The sequence below is a fragment of the Haemorhous mexicanus genome, chromosome 29 (genome assembly GCF_027477595.1).
Source record: "Haemorhous mexicanus isolate bHaeMex1 chromosome 29, bHaeMex1.pri, whole genome shotgun sequence".
Lineage (NCBI taxonomy): Eukaryota > Metazoa > Chordata > Aves > Passeriformes > Fringillidae > Haemorhous > Haemorhous mexicanus.
The window spans coordinates 4,859,017-4,876,708 of NC_082369.1; the positions used below are offsets into that span (position 1 = coordinate 4,859,017).

At 64.3% G+C, this 17,692-nt stretch overlaps 3 protein-coding genes across 3 annotated transcripts in view; 2 read left to right on the plus strand and 1 right to left on the minus strand.

Moving 5' to 3' along the window:
- The window catches only part of STK11 (serine/threonine kinase 11), a 32,147-nt gene extending 26,629 nt beyond the window's left edge, over positions 1 to 5,518 (plus strand). Inside the window, exons 9-10 of the mRNA XM_059869878.1 lie at positions 3,569 to 3,788; positions 4,965 to 5,518. Of these exons, the coding sequence (XP_059725861.1) occupies positions 3,569 to 3,777 (209 nt within the window). The 3' untranslated portion in view covers positions 3,778 to 3,788; positions 4,965 to 5,518. The remainder of the gene's footprint in view (positions 1 to 3,568; positions 3,789 to 4,964) is intronic.
- Positions 5,519 to 5,969: 451 nt separating this feature from the next.
- CBARP (CACN subunit beta associated regulatory protein) lies at positions 5,970 to 14,111 on the minus strand. The gene is given in 10 exon segments (XM_059869873.1): positions 5,970 to 8,269; positions 8,587 to 8,770; positions 8,883 to 9,018; positions 9,020 to 9,091; positions 9,421 to 9,573; positions 9,768 to 9,942; positions 10,010 to 10,175; positions 10,464 to 10,525; positions 10,627 to 10,772; positions 11,343 to 14,111. Coding segments are annotated over 10 exon segments (2,319 nt in total). The 5' UTR covers positions 11,391 to 14,111; the 3' UTR covers positions 5,970 to 7,092.
- Positions 14,112 to 14,198: 87 nt separating this feature from the next.
- Positions 14,199 to 17,204, plus strand: ATP5F1D (ATP synthase F1 subunit delta). Its single transcript, XM_059869889.1, has 5 exons — positions 14,199 to 14,371; positions 15,121 to 15,274; positions 15,645 to 15,733; positions 16,179 to 16,307; positions 17,082 to 17,204. The coding sequence occupies exons 1-4, from the start codon at positions 14,237 to 14,239 to the stop codon at positions 16,299 to 16,301; spliced, it is 501 nt and encodes a 166-aa protein (XP_059725872.1). The 5' UTR covers positions 14,199 to 14,236; the 3' UTR covers positions 16,302 to 16,307; positions 17,082 to 17,204.
- The last annotated feature ends 488 nt before the right edge of the window (positions 17,205 to 17,692 follow it).

The following is a 17,692-nucleotide window of genomic DNA, read 5'->3' on the forward strand; positions in this document are numbered from 1 at the left end:
AAGGCCTCGAGGTCTGAATAATCCGTTCAGCAGAGGAGATTCTCGGTTGTAGAATGTTGTGAGTGAGCCATGATGCTCCAGATTCCTCAGTCCTAGATTTGATCAACCAGGATGCCCATTCCAGTGTTACCCCTGTGCCAGCTTCTTCCCTTCTCCCAGGAACAGCTGCTGCTGGACTCTGCTGTTCAGCACAGTTAATTCTTTGGACCAATTTTGCTAGAATGAGTTATTTGTGAACAGAGCCCTGAAATGACTCTGCTTTCAGGGTATGTGGCACACTTGGGGGATCCCCTGCATGCTGGGAGACTGGTCCCAGTCTGGTTCTTGCCTTCCTCAGCTCCATGTCCATCCCAGCCAAGCAGGGTGAGCCCCATGCAGGCAGATATCTGAGGTTAAGGATCACACTGGCAGCACTGACACAGGAATTTTCACCCTCCTCATACAAACAGCAGCGTTTAAACCCAAATCAGAGCTGTCATGGCAGATGACAGGCAGATCTTCTATGTTCTCTATGTAACCTGTGCTGTTTCAGAGGGATTAGAGACCTAAAGGATGAGAGGGGCTGGTGAGGTGGGATGTGCAGTGTTTGTGGTGGGCAGGAATCCCCTCAACACTGGGAACACACTCGTGGGAGGAGCAGGGTGAGGTGGGTCCCAACCCTTGGTGGGTTTGTGAGGCATTGCAGAGGTGGGGGCAGCTGCAGAGGGAATAAATGTGAATTTTTTCACCAAAGTCTTCCTGCAGCATCCCTTTGAACCTGCCCAGTGCTGCATTTCTAGCAGTGATCCCATATTAAAATATAAATTAAAAGCCCCCGTGTACATGGGGGATCAGTTCAGCTGTGGCTCTGCTGGGCAGCCAGAGCAGGAGTGTGAGTGACTCATGGGTGGGGGTGGCTGTTGGGTTTGAAGGGGGGGGGAAGAGGAAACCTCATTAAATCCTGTGTTCTTCAGAGGAAGAAGGGGCTTTGAGGAAGTGCTTTCATTTTTAAAGGGTTATTTAAAGATTCATGCAGCTCTGTGGGGAGATGTAAATGTTCCAAGCCCTTGGTTCAATCGGTGTTAAACATCCCATCCAGGGAGGTGCTAGGAGAGGATGGAGGAGAGGATGGCTGTGGCCTGGAGGCAGAATCCTCTCCCCACTCTTGTGCAGTGAAGGGATGTGGTCATCCTGGTCTTCCTCGGTGCTTTTGTGCTGCCTCAGGTCTAGAGGCTGTGCTCTGCTCTTTCCTGTCCTACATTAACCCCTCCTCTGCTGCAGCCCCATCCTGCAGCACCTGCTCCTGGGTTTTTCAGTCTGAGGCTGGAAAATACAGCCAGGACTGGAGCTTCTGAGCCAAGCCTGGTGCTCAGGAAGCTGCATTCCTGGCTGCTCACGGTGCCTGTGTGCTCAGTCTGACAAACAGCGATTCAAAGGCTCTTTGCGGTGTTATTTTGAAACCTTTTTTGGTGCCTGAATGAGCTGGATGCGGAGCCATTAAGAATGTGAGGGGTGGCAGGGATGAGCAGGGATGAGCAGCCACGTTCCTGGTTCCTCTCTCAGCTCTCCCTTTATTTATATTATTTTTAGCCCTGCTCGTGGTGAGGGTGAGGTGGGCAGGAGCTGCTCGGGCAGACACAGCGCTGGGTCAGCGGTTCCGCGGGGGCAGCAGTTGCCAAGACTTCAGCCCGTGCTGAATTTTTATTTTCATTAATTTGAACGTCAGCAACTGTCATTGGTGAAGGAGGTAAAATTAGCTCACGATTCACCTCCCTCCTTGATATCCATAATAGACTCCTGGGACTGTGCTTTTGAAGCAGGGAAGGAGGGGAGGATGGAAGAGTCACACAAAAGACAAGTGAGCTGTTTGGATAGATTCTTTTTCCCTCCCCAGTCAGAAATGTTAATTGACTTGGCCTGAGTTCAGCCGAGGGAGGGGAAGGAGAAATGCTCAGCTTTGCTCTGAATGGGGTTGTTTGAGGCTCTGCAGTTGTGCTGGTGGGATGGAGGGATGGCATCAAAAACCTGGAGCTCTGGGGTGCTGCAGCCAGGTAGGGCTGGGCTGGGGCTGCAGCCTGACCCTTGGGAGCCCCATGCCTGGAGGCTCTGGGGCCCATGTGTCTCTTCTAGAACTTGGACCTCTGAGCCCTTTCCAGCCATCACCCCTCCAGAGGGGTCAGGCACTGGAAGAATCCATAAGCAGGGCCATGAGCTTTGTGCTCCTGAGCCTCCTGCTGTGCCAGTCACTGCCAGAGTGCCAGAGGCACTGGCACGTGTCCTGGGGGGCAGCCAGAGCACCCCAATCACTGCAATCCCTTGTGGTGAGCTGGGCTGGGCCAGGAGCTGTGCAGCTCTGGAGTACCAGGCTGGGCACTGCAGGTGCCACCGGCTCCAGCAGTGCCAGGGTTGGCTGCCAGCAACCAGGAGCTGTCCCTGTTTAGTCAATCCCTGTCTGTTCTTGCGGCAGGAATGCTCAGGTAAGCAGCCCCAAGCCAGTGACTGGGAGCTGTGGCAATGCTGGGAGCTGCTGGGAGGGATACAGGGGGAGATCCAGGAGGAAATTGATTCCATGTATAACCCAGGATACACCCAGCCCTCCCTCCCCATCTCTGGCACTGGCCAGGCATGATGTGGCAAGGCACAGGGGTCCAAGGTGGGACCCCCAGTGTGCTCCCCCAGAGGAACAGCAGCTCTCCCAGCAGCCCTGTGTGTCCCCCCCAGCTGCCAGCAGTGGGGTGATCGTTGGCGCAAGCGGAGCTGACGTCCTGCCCGGCCTTGGCAGAGAAAGGATTGAGCATCCTTTAAAGAAAATTATACATAATCGTCTTACAGCCTTTGCTTCCACTCAAACCTCTGAGTCATAACTGAAGGGCCCTGGAGCGTGACGTTCCTGCTGGAAGGAAATTGCCTCGGCTGGATCCGGTGGGGGGGAGCCAGGGGCTTGACAAAGCCTCTCCTCAGCCTGTGTTGGGCTGGGGGCTGCGCCCTGTTCCCGGTGGGAGCACCCCGGGATGCAGCCACATCCCTCTGTCACTCCCCAAGTGAGGGGATGTGACCCCAGCCCTGGCTGTGGCAGCAGGAGGTGCCTCTGGAAATGGCTCTTCACCTGCTCTGCTGAGTCACAAGGAGCTGAGGAGGGAGAAGGGCTGATGACACCCATGGGGTGTTCCCTCAGGGGACAGTGACACAGCTGAACCCCAGCCAGGAGAGGCTGTGCTGCCCCATTCTGCAAACACACCCAGCCCCTGGGTACCCCCAGGTTGGTTCCTGGGGCTGGGACCTGCAGAGAAGGCAGGAGGAAGAGGGGTGACCTCAACCACTGCTGCCCCTCTGCTCCCCAGAGGAGCTGGGCTGCTGCCTGAGGTCTGGAGCAGGACACACAGTCCAGGGAGGAGGGGACACTGTGTCTGTGCTGGGGGAACAGGGGCCAAACCAGTCCTGGAGGGAGGTGCAGTACAGTCTCAGGCTCCCAGCCTTGCACATCCCAGGCCTCGCAGGAACAGGTTGGGAATTCCCACAGGAGCCGGATCCATGCCGGGCCCTGGGAAGGGTCTGCTGCCACCCCCTGACCGTGGCCGTTGCCTTGCAGGACAGGTGCCTGAGGAGGAGGCCGGGCAGAACGGGCAGAGCCGCGGCAAGGGGCTGCCCAAGGCCGTGTGCATGAACGGGACGGAGCCGGGGCAGCTGAGCGCCAGGGCCAAGGGCGAGCGCCGGGCCAGCGCCTCCTCCAACCCCTCCCGCAAGGCCTGCTCTGCCAGCAGCAAGATCCGCAAGCTCTCCACCTGCAAGCAGCAGTGAGCTCTGCCCAGGTACTGCTGGGGCACGCCGGGGTCTGCCCCGTGGAGCTGGGGGATGTCTGAGCCTGCCCCAGCCATGGGCAGAGGGAGGGAGTTGAGGGGTGTTTTGTAGAGTGGATCCTGAGCGTCCCTCTGCAGAGTCCCTGGTAGCCAGGGTCTGGATCTCCAGACCCTGTGGGTGGGTGCTGTGGGTGCAGAGCCCAGGGCCCTGCTGTGCCCGTTCTAGTCTGCCCTGTCATGTGAGAGGTGCTGTGGTGATCTCTCTCCCCTCCTGGGCTGTGGCTAGGCTGTGCCATTACACCCCCATTCCCTGGCACCAGGACCCCTCTGTCCTGCTCTCAGCCTCACCACCTACCTGGACTTGGGGAGCACAGAGAGATGCCAAGCCCCAGGGTGTCCCCAAGGAGATACCCATGGGACCTACCCCGGCCCTCTCACCCATGCCCAAGCCACTTCCAGGGGAAGCTGAGCCCTCTCCCTGCTTCCCCTCCTCCTTCCGGCTCCTTCCTCCCCAGCTCCCAGCTCTGTCCCCTCCTTCCCACTCCTCATTCATAACGGAGCCAGCAGTGACTCATGTTCAGCCTCATCCACCCCCGGCCTCATGCTCGTCACGGCGCTGCTGGGGCTGAGCTCTGTTATCTCCTGGATCACGACCAGCTTTGTGGTGTGAAAAAAGCCCGAAATAAAAGCCGGATCCTCCCCCTGCAGCTGTCAGAGGCCCGTGGCAGCTCCATCTTTAATTCATGGGGGCAGTGAGTCACCTGCGGGGAGTCAGTGCAGCCGGAGCCTGGGATGGGGCTCCCCGGACCTGCTGCTCCTCCTGCCCCTTCCTGCTCAGCTGCTGCTGGAAGGGGAAGCTCCATGAGGGCTGCCCAAGCCTGGCTGGGTCACTCCCCCCCTTAGCCTAGAAACCTTTTGAAGGATGGGAATGCTCCTCTCCTTGGCATAAATGACATTCCTTGGCAGTGCTTTCTCCTCAGGGGTTTTGCTTTGGGCAGGTCTGGGCTCACCTGGCTGAGGGACTCCCTAAAACCTTCCAAGGACAGCACAGGGACCCCAAGCCCCTTGCTCCCATCCCAGGATGCCAGAGGGAGTCCCAGGGCAGTGTGCAATGCAGGTGCAGAGCAAGCACCCCAAATTGGGCAGCCCCTGCCATCCCTAACCCCCTTCTCTCTGTTCTCCCCACAGCATCCCTGGGCCCGGGCCAGCCTGTGTCCCCCTCCTTGCCCCAGCTCTGCCTCTCTCCTGGGACTGGACTGTGCTTGCAATCCAAAAGGAAACCAGAAGAAACCAACCAAGGAGCCCCCCCTTCCCTCCCCGCACCCCCTGCTCCAGCCAGCGCCAGGACACAAAGCTGCAGTGGCCACACCTTCCCCATCAGACACCTGGGAGTTGAACTCTGCGGCTGCCAGGACGCTGCCCCCTTCCCCACGATCACTCTTTGCCAATCAAGACACTGATTCTGTTTTTAATTTTGCGATGGGAAGGGTGGGATGAGGGGTCGGGGGGGTGGGACCCTCCCCCTCCCCCCTGCCAGGCCCCCTGGCCGTGTAGAGTCGTGCAAAGCCATTGCCGTGCACTTTATGTTTTAGACTACTGTTATATATTATATATTTTCCTCTCTTTTTTTTGTTTTATTTTTTGTTTGTTTTTTTGTTTTGTTTATATTTGCGGTATATTTAGAGATTCCTACACATCGTGATGTGTTAAAATAAACCAGATGAGGAAAAAAAAGGCAAAAACAGGTATTAAAACAAAGCAAATCTCTCTTACACCTGCATGCTGCACGGGGGCTCAGAGGGGCTCGGAAGGGAACAGGGCCCAAGAAGGGCTCAGAGCCTGGGAGGAATCTGGGCTCCAAAGGGATCAGGGTGGTGGCAGCCACTTGGCTTTTTTTTTCTGCTTTTTTTTTTTTTTTTTTTTGCTTTTCTTCCCCCTTTTTTTTTTCTTTTTTAAAGAAAAATAAAGTGAAAACAGCAGGTGGGTTTCATGTCCTTCCTCCTGCAACAGGCAAGGTTGGGGGTATGACCATCCCCTCCTTTTCCTTTTGGAAGGGCACAGCCCTCCAGGCAAACCTACACTCGTGGGGCAATTCCAGGCCTGGAGCCCCCCTGCCCCCACCACCCCACCCCACAGCAAGCACCATCCCGGGGGGCAGAAGGTAAGAAAAGAGCTCAGAGATGTCACGGTTGGTTTTGGTTTTTCTCCTTTGTTTATAGACTTAAAAACGCAGAGGTGATGGAGGGAGAGCTTTGGGCAGAGCCTGCACAGAGGGAAGGGGCAACCCAGCCTCTACTCGCATGCAATGGGGGTTTGGGGGGGCCCTGCCTGTCCCCCCCCCGCTGCCGAGTCCCAGGTGCCACAGCCAGGGCTGGGCTGGGGCAGTTTCTTTTTTTCTCTTTTTCACCCATCCTTTGAAACACAAATAAAAACCCAATAAAAAGTGAAAACCCCCCCAGCCCCTCCCACGGAGCAGCAGCCGCCTCTGTAAAAATCAATAAATATCCTTGAGCCCCCACTGAGCTCCTGGGGTGGTGGGGGGCACTGGGGGTCACCCACAGCACATGCTGGGGATGCCCCTCTCTGCTCTCACCCTGTACCCTGGGCCGGGGGGGCAGCACCAGGGGCAGGCACCGGGCACCCTCACCCCTCCGGGGGGTATTTTTGGGGTCCCCGGGGCCGATCCTTCCCCCCCCCCAGCCCTTGGGTTGCCACTCTGGGGGCCCCCCAGGAGGAGCTTGAGCCCCTCTAGAATCCCCCTGGCCCAAGCCCCCTGCTTCCAGTTTAGATCCCAGGCTCCCTGCAGACCTTGTGGGGAGGGGGTTTAGGATTGACGAGGTGACTGCCCCTCCCCAAACTGCCCCCTGGCCAGGGTGGCACCACAGCATCCCCCAGAGCGGGGACACCCAGCTCCGGCCCCTTCCTGGCGGGGACATTCCCGGCCGGATGAGAGGCTTATTGCTTGTAAAACCTCGGAGAGAGGGGAGAGCCAAGGTGCTACGGGGACTCAGCGGGGTGAGGGCTTCAGCAAAGTCCCTCAGTGCTGACCCCCGGCCAACGCTCGGCTTCTCCACCGTGCCCCGACCCCCGGGGCTCCCCCAGCCCAGGCCCTCACTCCCGGGAGCCGGGGGGCTCGGCCACCCCACGCTACCGGACCCCCGGGCTGAGGTTACAGCCAGGGGACCCCACGTGCCCTCCTGGCCTGGGCCGGGACCCCCTTCCCGCACCCGGTGCCGGCAGCAGGAGGGGATGAAGCCCTGAACGCTGCTGGGGGCCGAGCCCCCCTGTGCCGGGGTCTCTCCCCCTCATGCTGGGCCTAGACCGTGCTGTGGTCGGGGGAGGTATCACTGGCCGCCACGGCCACCGTGCACTCGGGGGTCTCTCTCTCCGCCGCTTTCCTCAGGTGCCCATAGAGCCGCTCCTCCAGGCCGCCGGCGATCTTGTCCATCAGCTCCGAGCCGGAGCCCAGCCCCAAGCACCTCCCGGGGCCGGGGCAGTCATCGTCCTCAGGGGGCTCAGAGCCAGCCTTGGGCTCGGGGGCTGCCTCTCCGGGCTCCTCCACGATCACCTGGATCTCGGGGTCAGGCAGCGCCGGGGCAGGAGGGACCCCATCGGACGCCTCTGCTGCCTCCTCGTCGCCGGCGCTGACGATGCGGGGCAGGGGGCTGTGGAACCGGGAGTCCAGGGGGTAGTTGGCGCTGTCGCCGCGGCGTAGGGGCGTCCGGTGCCGCTCCAGCGCCGGGTACCGCACGCCGGGGTCGCTGAACTGCTTCGTGTGCTGCCACTGCTTGCGCAGGTGGGTGCGGGAGCGGTGCTTCCCCCGCAGCGGGGACTCGTCGAACTGGGGGTCGTGGCGCACGAAGGCGTTGAACAGCGCGTCCGTCTTCTCGTCGATGCTGTAGTCCCGCCGGGGCAGCCCCTCCCGCCCCGGGAACATCTGCCCATACGGGGACCAGGCCAGGGGGCTGTGGGGACGGAGGTGTCCCCCACCCGCTGCGCCCAGGGTCGTGCTCCCCCCCTCCTCCTCTTCCTCATCTTCCTCCTCCTCCGGCTCCCGGCCCTCAAAGCTCTCGAAGATGGTTCCTTTCCGCCCGGCGCTGGTGAAGCAAATGCGCTTCTCGGAGGCTGTCTGGTCCTTGGGGGGGCCCTCCTCGCCCCCCCGGCTGGGCGCCTCGATGGAGGCGTAGCCACTGTCCATCTGCAGCAGCTTGCGTGTGCCGGGCTCCGACTCCTCCGCTTTGGGCCGACCCCAGAACTTCTCCTCGGGGCCTTCAGGCTCATCCAGGGAAGGAGAGGGGCAGGGGGGCACGCCGCTGGTGGAGGACACGCTGTCCCCTCCGTCGCTGCGCACCGAGTCCTGGTCGTTGCTGCGCTCGGAGGCCGCGTACAGCTCCAGCGAGGCGCGCAGGCTCCAGATGTCGTGGTAGGCACTGGGCTGCTCGGGCACGCTGGACTCGCCGGGGCTGCCCGCGCCCCCCTCGCCTGGCTCTAGCCTGCGGGCAGCACCCCGGTGTCACGTCAGGGACAGACCCCGCAGGCGGCGGGCAGGGATGTGCCAGCCCAGCCCTGCAGGCTCCACAGCGGCGCCATGGTACCACCCGGTCCTCCATGCTGTTGCCACCACCATGCCCATGCCCCAACCCAACCTCCCCCTCATCAGCCCCCCGCAGACCCCTCACCCCAGACCCGGTTGCCCCACCAGAGCCTCAGAGGTGGGAGCCCCCCATGCCCAGGGCAGCGCAGGGTCCCTCGGTGCCTTCCCGGTGCCCGGCTCACCCATCCCCGTCCCCTCTTATCTACTGAAAAATACCTGCCGAGAGAGGGTGGGGGGCTGGCGGGGGAGGGCAGGAAGGGGCCCCCCGCGGGGTGGAAGGACACGTCGTCCGTGTGGGCAATGTACTGGATGATGTCGGTCTGATGGGGGTCCCGGTCCTCCTGGTCCATGCTCTCGCTGGCCGCCCGCTGCCTCTGAAACTGCCGACGCTTGGGGGATCCTGGGGGGCGCAGGGCAGGGCTGGGGGGACAACCCAACCGGCACCAGCAGCCCCCCACCCACACGTGTCCACCCACCCTGCACAGCCCAGCGGGGCCCCCGCTGACCCCCACCTCTGGTGTCCAGGCTGGACGCCCGCTGGGTGCTCTCCAGCTTCCACTTCTTGATCCTGAAGTAGGGGCTGGCCCCGTCCAGGCTGGCGTGGCGACGCAGGCGGGTGAAGAACTGCAGGACGGTGCCCTGGGGGGGGGGTCGGGGGGGGCTCCCCGGGGCCGGCACTGCCTGCCCCAGCCGCCTTCCCACTCCTGGGTGCTGCTGTGAACTGGGGGTACGGGGGGGCCGTGAGTGCCCGCTCGGACTCAAGCATGCCTCCCCAGCCCCCCCGCATCCCATTCGGCTCCTTTGTCCGCTCCGCAGAGCTGGGCTGCAGCAGATGCACAAATGTCCCCCGGGGCAGGGACCAGGCGGGGGCGGGGGGGCAGAGCCTGTTTCTAGCTGGATGCCCATGTCTCTTTCTAAGCCCTGGCACAGAGCGAGGGGGCAGGGATGGGATCTGGGGGAGCAGGGAGGGAGCAGGACAGGACCCTTGGGGCTGTGCAGGCTGGGAGCCCCTTCCCCTGCCCAGTCCCGGCCCCCCGCCCCAGCACTCACCGAAGGCCCCTCCCCGGAGTCGGAGGAGGCGGACGGGCTGGCCTCTGTGAAGCTGGTGTCCACGGTGGAGTTGTAGGTGTCCCCAGGCAGGGCAGAGCTGGGGCCCACGGCATGGCTGGGGAGCACTGGCCGGGGCAGGGCCCCCGCGGGGGGCTGCAAAGCAGAGCACGCTCAGGGGGTCTGCACGAGGCTGGGGACAAGGAGGGGCCCCTGCACCCCAGGACTGGACCTCCTGTCTCTATTTCCAGCAATGCCCTGAGATTCCCACCCTGGGCCCAGCAGTGCCTCCCTGGGGTGCTGCAGGAGGCCTGGATGTCCCATCTGTCCCTCAGGCACTGAGGGCTCACCTGGAAAATGGCAAGACCGGGCTTGGGCGGGGGCAGGCGGGGGGTCATGGCCAGGCTGTTCTCGCTGGACTCACACTCGTGGATGGTGACAATCTTGAGGGCAGGCGGCGGGAGGTGCAGGTGAGTCAGGCGCGCATTCTTCAGGTGGTGGAAATCCCCCTCTGTCAGTGTGTACCTGTGGGACAGCTGGGTCAGGAGGGGCAGCCCCAACCCTGTGTCCCCCCCTCAGCCCAGAGCTTCACCTCCTCCCCTTCTCCTGGGTCTTCTTGCCCTGGTCAAAGAGCGCGGCCTCGTTGAAGGAGACGCGCCGGGCAGTGGAGGAGCTGGAGGACAGGAACCTCTCACTCTCTGCATCCCGGTAGCTGGAGGACGACAGGCACTCAGGGTCCTCCGCTTTGCCAGTGATATCTGCAGAGAAGGGGGTCAGCAACCAGCTCCCCCCACCGTGGTGTACCCCAACTTCCCCAGCTGAGGCTTGGCAAACTTGTTGCACTCATGGCCTCAATGCCAGCCTGGAATTCCCTGCTCCCAGCTGCCAGTCCTGCTCCACAGCCAGGGATGGACAATGGAGGGCACAAGGGGTGTGTGGTGGTCACTGCTCCCCTTGAGAGGAGAGGGCCGAGGAGCTGCCTCACCCCCCTCCCCAGAACTTGGGATGCAGCTGGGGGGAATCAGCACAGCACTCAGGTCACTCACCCTGCGCCTGCTGCGAGTCATCCAGGTAAGTGGTGTTGGTTTTCTCGGGGTCATCGCTGGCTCTGCGGGGGGAGGAGGGTCAGAGGTGCCCGGACCAGTCTCCCCGACCCTCCGTGCGGTACCACACACCCCGGGGACAGTGGCGTGGTCACCCCTCGCCCACCTGGAGTGCCGGCGGTCAGCCTCGCAGCAGCGGCGGCAGATGATCAGGATGCCCGAGAGCAGGACCAGCGTGCCCCCGATGAAGATGGAGAGCAGGGCGAGGAGCAGCACGTACCCATCCTGAGGGGACACCTCGCCGGGCACCGCCTGCCCGGGGCCGAGGGGCTGAGCCTCGGGGACGCGCTGGGGGGCCCCAGCCCACCCCATACCTGCCCCCGCCGCGCTGACGCCAGCGCTGCCCCCGGAGCCGCCGCGCCCCCCACCCCCCGCCGCCCCCGGGCCCTGCCTGCACCACGGCAACGGCAACCGGGGAGGCTGAGCCACCCGCGGCCCCCGCGCCGAGTGGGAGTGGGAACGGGCTTGGGGATGGGGACGGCGACAGGACCCCCAACCCTGCCCCACCGCGGGGGTCGGTGCTCGCTCCCCCTGCCCGGAGGCGAGGGGCTGATCCAGCAGCAGCGCCCAGGCCCCCGGACCCCCAGCACGCAGAGCATCCCAGAGCACTGAGAACTGTCACCCGCTCCCAACACTGGCAGAGCAGGGGGTGACAGCGGGGCTGCTGCCGTCCCCACCCGAGCGCAGACGCCAGCCCCACGGCAGCCGCGAGAAGCCCACAGCTCCGAACAGCCATCCCCCCTCCCGTGGGACCCCCAGCCTGGCGGCTCGGGGAGGGGCGCCGGAGGCAGGCAGGGGCAGGCAGGGACAGGCAGCACTCACCGTGGCGCTCTCCGTCGCGTTGTCCCAGGGTGTTGGGTCATCGCTCATGGTCTGTCCCGGCCCGAGCGTGTCCTGGGGCGGGGGGAGACAGAGGGAGGCACCGGCCGGGACGGCGGGGCCGGGCCGGGGGCGGCGGCGGCGGCTCCTGCCCGGCCCCTGCCCGGCACCGCGGTGCGGAGCTGCCGGGAGGGACCGGGAGGGAGGGACCGGGATGGAGAGATGGAGGGAGGGACCGGGATGGAGGGATGAAGGGAGGGTGTGTTCAGGGGAAGGATGAAGGGATGGAGGGTGTGGTCAGGAGCGAAGCAGGGATGGAGGGATGGGGAGGAGAGGGCAGAACCGCTGCCCCTCCCCAGGGAGCCCCTCACAGTCCCCGGACTCGCGTGGGCACAACCCCCGGCCCCCCGAAGAGCGGCCACGGTCCCCACGCCCGGCTAGGGCCGGAGCCCCCAAACGGTGGCTAGTGCCGGTGGCCAGAGCTGGCCCGGGGGGGTGAAATCCCTGCCCCAGGTCCGGGATTACACCGCGCTGGCGTCACCGGGAGCCAAACGCAGCCCCAGCCCCGCCGCCGGGGGACCCCCTGCCCGCGGAAGCCCGGGGGGAGCCGCGCTGGGGGCTCCCGGCAGGGACGGGGGGCAGTGGCCGCCCCACAGCTCGTGGCGTGGGTGTCGCCGGAGCGCGACGGGTGACGCTCGTGAGTCATCCCGAGAGCGGTTCCGTCACCGGGCTGTCCGCGCGGGGGGGGACACCGAGGGGCCGGGCCGAGCTCCTGAGGACCGAGAGCAGCCCGGACTGGGGTCCCACTCCCCTCCTCCGTGGCCTTTGGGGACCCGTCAGGGACCTCATCACCCTCCCGCGTGTCTGGCCCTTCCCGAGGGCTTCCAAGATCCAGCTCCCGCTGCGAGGCCGTGCATCCCCTCGTGTGTCCCCTCCGTGTGTCCCCAGGCTGCTGAGGGGGCTAAGCCAGGGCTGGGTGGGCGATGCTGTGTCGGAGACCCCCGGAGCGGGCAGGGGTGGGCACTTGGAAGCCGCTCAAAATTAGGTCAGTGAAAAATGTGAATGGAGCCTGTGAAGGGGTGGGGACTGTCGCTCGTGGGGACAGTGCAGGGGTGGCCGTGTCGCAGCTGGCAGCGAGGGACAGTGATGGCTGAGGGCAGTCCTGTCATAGGTCGGGGTATCAACCCCTTGGAGGGACATCGGGCTGTTGGAGGCCTCCGAGGCAGAGAACCCCCTGCCTACACCGGCCCTCACGCCTCTCCAAGCTGGTGGGATGCAGCACGAGGTGAGGGGACCCACCCTGAGAGCCCCAAGAAAGGCTAAGGGCGTGTGGGGGGGTCCCGCTTCCGACCACATGGGGGGACCCCGAGCGAGGGGGCTGCGGCTCCACGTGGGATGGACGCCCCACGGGCGGGATCCCTGTGGGGCACCCTCAGGCCCGAGGCGGTGGGAGCGGGGGGCCGGGGGGAGCGGGAAGAATGTCCCTCCTGTTCCCCATCATGGAGGAATCCCGTCTCCATGGCGACCCGACAGGAACAGGACGGCCATTGTCTGGAGGAGGGGGCCGGTTCCCGGGCTGTCCCCCCCGGGGGGGACACGGGGCGGGACCCGCGGTCGCCGCCAGTGCCCGGGGCGGGGGCTCGGGGCCGGGGGATCCCGGTGGTGCCGCGCCTCCGCACGTGGGAAGGGGTGCGGGGGGCGGGCCGGTGCTGCGCCCCACGCGTGTGTGCGACCCACGGGGTCCGGCTGGACCGGGGCTGGGCTGGGGCCGTGGGGGGGACCCGCTCTGCCCCCTGAGACTGCAGCCCCGCGCTTCAGCCCGGTAATCGGGATGCAGTCAGGAATGTGGGGCGGGGATGGAGGCAGGGATGCGGGATGCAGGCAGGGATGCGGGATGCAGGCAGGAATGTGGGGCAGGGATGGAGACAGAGATGGAGGATGAGGGATGCGAGCAGGGATGTGGGACAGGCAGGAATAAGGGATGCAGGCAGAGCTGGTGACAGGGCTGCCGACAGGGCTGGTGACAGCGAGGCAGGAGCCCCCGGGACCTCCACGCGCGATAGGGAGTGATGGTCTCCCCTCGGCCGGGCCGGCTCCCTGTGTCGCGATAGGGGCTGTCGCGAGGCGGCGGAACCAGACACTCACCTACAACCGAGACCGGGGCTCCATCGCCGCCGCTGCGCTCGGTGCGGCGGGGCGGCCCCGGGATTTATGAATGAACCGGAGCCGCCCCCGCGCGGCGCGGGCGTCACGTGGGGACAGGGGCTGCCCCAGCTCTGCCTGCACCAGCCCTGCCTGTACCCCCTGCTCCTCTGCCTGCCCCACAGTCCTGCCTGCGAGCCCTGCCTGCGCCCCTTCCCGTACCTCTGCCTGCACCGCTGCTTTTATTCCTGCCTGCTCCAGCCCTGACTACACCGCTGCCTGCTCCAGCCCTGACAGCACTCCTGCTTGCATCCCTGCCTGCATCACCCTTGCCTACACCAGCCCTGCCTCCACTCCTGCCCTCTCAGCTGTCTGTACCAGTCCTGCCCGCACCACTCCTACCTGCATCCCTGCCTGCATCCCTGCCTGCACCAGCGCTTCTTGGATCCCTGCCTGCATCCCTGCCTGCACGCCTGCCTGTCCCACAGCTCTACCTGCATCCCTGTGCCCACCCCGAGCCGCTGGGGCACGGCCGGACCGGGGCCGGGGGCGCGGCTGCCCCTGGGTGCGGAGGCGGAGCGGACCCCCCGTCCAGCACCACGGCACTCGGCCGGCCGCGGAGACTACAACTCCCATAAGGCCAGGCGGTGCAGCGTGCTTTTCCCCCGCCGGGCGGCGCGCGGGGTGCGTCGGGAGCTGTGGTCCGGTGCCGTCCCGGCCTGCCCCGCGCCGCCGCCTCTGCCGCCGCTGCCGCCATGGCCGCGATGTTCTGCGCCCGCCGCTTCCTCCGCCTCGCCCGCCCCTCGCTGCCGCTGCCCCCCACCCGCGGCTATGCCGATCCCGCCGGCGGCCCCGCTGCCATGGCCTTCACCTTCGCCTCACCCACACAGGTAGGCCCGCCGCCGCCCCGGTCCCGGTGCCCCCGCCCCCGCCTCGCCCGGTGTCTCCCGAGGGCTCGGGGCGGGCGGGCCACGGCCGGTGCTGCCGCCCCCGCGGGGCTGTCCGCTCCCGGGGGCTCTGCGGTTCCCGGGGCACGGCCGGGCTCTCACAGGGCTGTCCCCGGGCTGACCTTGGCCCTGACCTCGGGCCTTGCCCGCCTGGCCCGGGCGCTCCCGGGCCTGCCCGAGGCCGGTCCAGCCCTTCCAGCCGCGCTGCCGGACCCGCTGTGCCTGCCAGGCCCGGCCCCGCCGCAGCGTCCTGGAGCGGGACACGGCCGGTCCGCCCCCGCCGGGCCCGGCCGGGGCTGTCCCCGGGGCAGGGCGCGGGCTGGCGCTGGGGACAGGGACAGCCCGGCAGCGTGGGCCGGAGCGGGGACAGCAGCTCAGGGCTCCCCACGCGCTTCCCAGGCTGCTCCCGGCTGTGCCGGCGCCTCTCGCCCACTCCCGACTCTGTGTCTCCATGTGCCGCCTCCCCGCCATGCCCCTGGGAGCTGGGAACGCTTCTCCGCTGCCTTTGCCAGGACCTCTCCTCTGGAGCCCGGCTCCTGTCCCACCCTGTGCAGGTGCAGCCTGGCCTGGGCACACCTGGACGTGCTGAACCAGCTGGGAGCTGGGCTGCTCCCTTGGGATGGGCTCTTCCCTGGGCTCTCCATCCCCCCATCCCTGGTGACTGCTCCTTTTTGCTCTGTTCATCCATGTAGGTGTTCTACAACGGTGCCAACGTGAAGCAGGTGGATGTGCCCACGCTGACCGGCTCCTTTGGCATCCTGGCATCCCACGTCCCCACGCTCCAGGTGCTCCGGCCGGGCGTTGTCACAGTCCATGCTGAGGATGGGACGGCCACCAAGTATTTTGGTGAGCGAGGCAGGAGGAGCTGGGGAGGAAAGGTGTGCGTGGGGATGGTGTTCTTGGCGCTTTCACAAGGGAGGCTCTGCCCATCCAGGTGTGGCCTGGTGCACTTCCAGGGATTTCTGCTTTCCCAGCCTGCCAGGGGCTGCTGGAAGCTGATGTGGGAGCCGTGGGCTGGGGTCAGGTCTTGGTTCTGCTCAGGTTTTCTGGGACCATCCCTTGCTCCAGCTTGCCTTGGGGTGGGAGCCGAGTCCCTGAATGCTGGAAATGTGACAGGAGGGGGCTGAGGGTTTGTTCTGGGAAAGGGTGGTAGGAATGCCAGGGCTGATCCCCCTGGCAGCCCTGGCTGAGCCACACCCCATGTTGTGCCTCACAGTGAGCAGCGGCTCTGTCACTGTCCACGCCGACTCCACGGTGCAGGTGCTGGCAGAGGAGGCAGTGACCATGGACATGCTGGATCTGGCTGTGAGTACCCAGAGTTTTCATCAGCCTTGGGCTCCCTCCCTAGGGGGAAATTGCTCCCCTTCTCTTCTCTGGGGTCCTTGTGCCCAGAACCACGGTTGTATCTACACCCCCACTACATTTTGGGATCAGAGGCTTGGGGCTCCTCCTTGGTGAATTCTCTGGAGAGAGGGAGCTCTGCAGTCATAAATCTCCACACCATTTCCCACAGAAAGACATCTCCCACAAGGCAGACACTGACCTTGTCCTCACCTCTAGAACAGCTTTTCCCTGCTGATAAAGTGTCTGGGGCCAGCACAGCTGTGTCTGTAGCTCTGTGAGGCTCACAAGTCAGTGGGTCCTTGGCATCCATATGAAGGACCAGTGGCTGCAGAGGAGGGAGGGAAGGACAGTCCCCCCTCCTGCAGTGTCTCCCAATGACACACATTCTTTGTGCCCTCATGTCCAGACTGCGAAATCCAACCTGGAGAAAGCTGTGTCAGAGATGGCAGCAGCATCTGATGAAGCTGCTAAAGCAGAAGCTCAGATTAAGGTAGAAGCTAACGAAGCCCTGGTAAAGGCTCTGGAGTAAATCCAGGTGAGGTTTACCTGTGGCCTAGCTGAGCATCCAGACCTGCTCTAGGGCCTGCTGGGCTGGGTGAGGGGATCTGCCTTGCTTTTGGGGAGCACTGACCACAGCTGTCCCTTGCCAGGGTCAGGCCTCAGCTCGGGGAGAGGCTCATGGGGGTCCTCAGCCCAGGGCTGACCTGGAGCTGCTAGGTGGCAATGGGGCCTGGGGGTTGGGCTGTGACACTGGAGTTCAGCCCTGACAAGGGTGGGTGGATGGTGCTGGGACAGACTGGGAGCTGTGCTCACTGCTGGAGCCTCACTGGTTCCCCAGGTCCCCACTGGGACTGGCCATATCTGGGGGCAGAGTGGGGATGCTGGGCCTCACAGGGAGAGCAGCACGTGATCTCTGCCACACACACTCCCACTGAAGACAAACAGCTTCAGTCTCAGGGGAGGTGAGGCCAGGCTCTTACCTTGTGGCCTCTTTTTGCTCTGCTCTGCACAGACTGTGCCTCATCCCTTCCCTTCCCACGTGCTGGCAGCCGGGAATTGCGGCAGTGTGTGCTGAGCAGGGCTGTGAGTCACTGACAGCCTCCAACGGGCTCAGCCTGGAGCACAGGAGGGCAGCAGCTCCTGCTCTTTCCTGATCTCTGATCCAGGTGCTCTTTGATCCTGGAGAGCTGGTGGCTCGTGTTTACTCACAGCAGTTGCACAGCTGGAGTGGGGCCAAGCCCTGGGGTTGGGATCCGTGGCCCAGCCGAGCCCACCCCGCTCTAACCTGACCTCACTTTGTGTTTTGCAGGAATCCCAGTGTGGATGCAGAACTCCCAGCCTGTCTCTGTTCTACTCCCCAGCTGTACAGATGGAACAGGACAAATGGAGGTGGAGAAATGGTTCTGATCAATTAAAAGGAAATGTGACCCCCTCTTGTGGCACATCGCCTTCTTCCCAGGCAGCAATTGCAGCTGAAGCCAAGAGTGGTTCCCAGCTCCTGCCCCAAGGCACATTCACCCTGGGAAGGGGTCACCAGCACTGCCCTGGCGTTTGACTGGGGAGATTCACCCCTGGGAGGTTCATGAGACAGATTTATAATCCCCTCCCTGTGCTCCAGCCACCTCCATCTCCAGTAACCACTTGGACTGCAGGATTTCAGCAGCACAGGAGCACAGATCTGTTCCAGAGCCATCCTGTCCCAGCACTGGCTCTGCCTCAGCCTCCCGGCTCCAGCGTTGCAGGAATCCTCATTGGCACGGCAGGGTGCTTCCCACAGCTGGACAGCAGCTGCTGGGCTCTGCCCCATCCCCTGCTGCTGCCAGTGGCACTTCTCCAGCTCCTGGAGATGGGCTTGGCATGGAGAGGAATGCAGATGCTGTGCATGGTGGAAATCTTTCCTGCTTCCGTTCATGCTGGGGA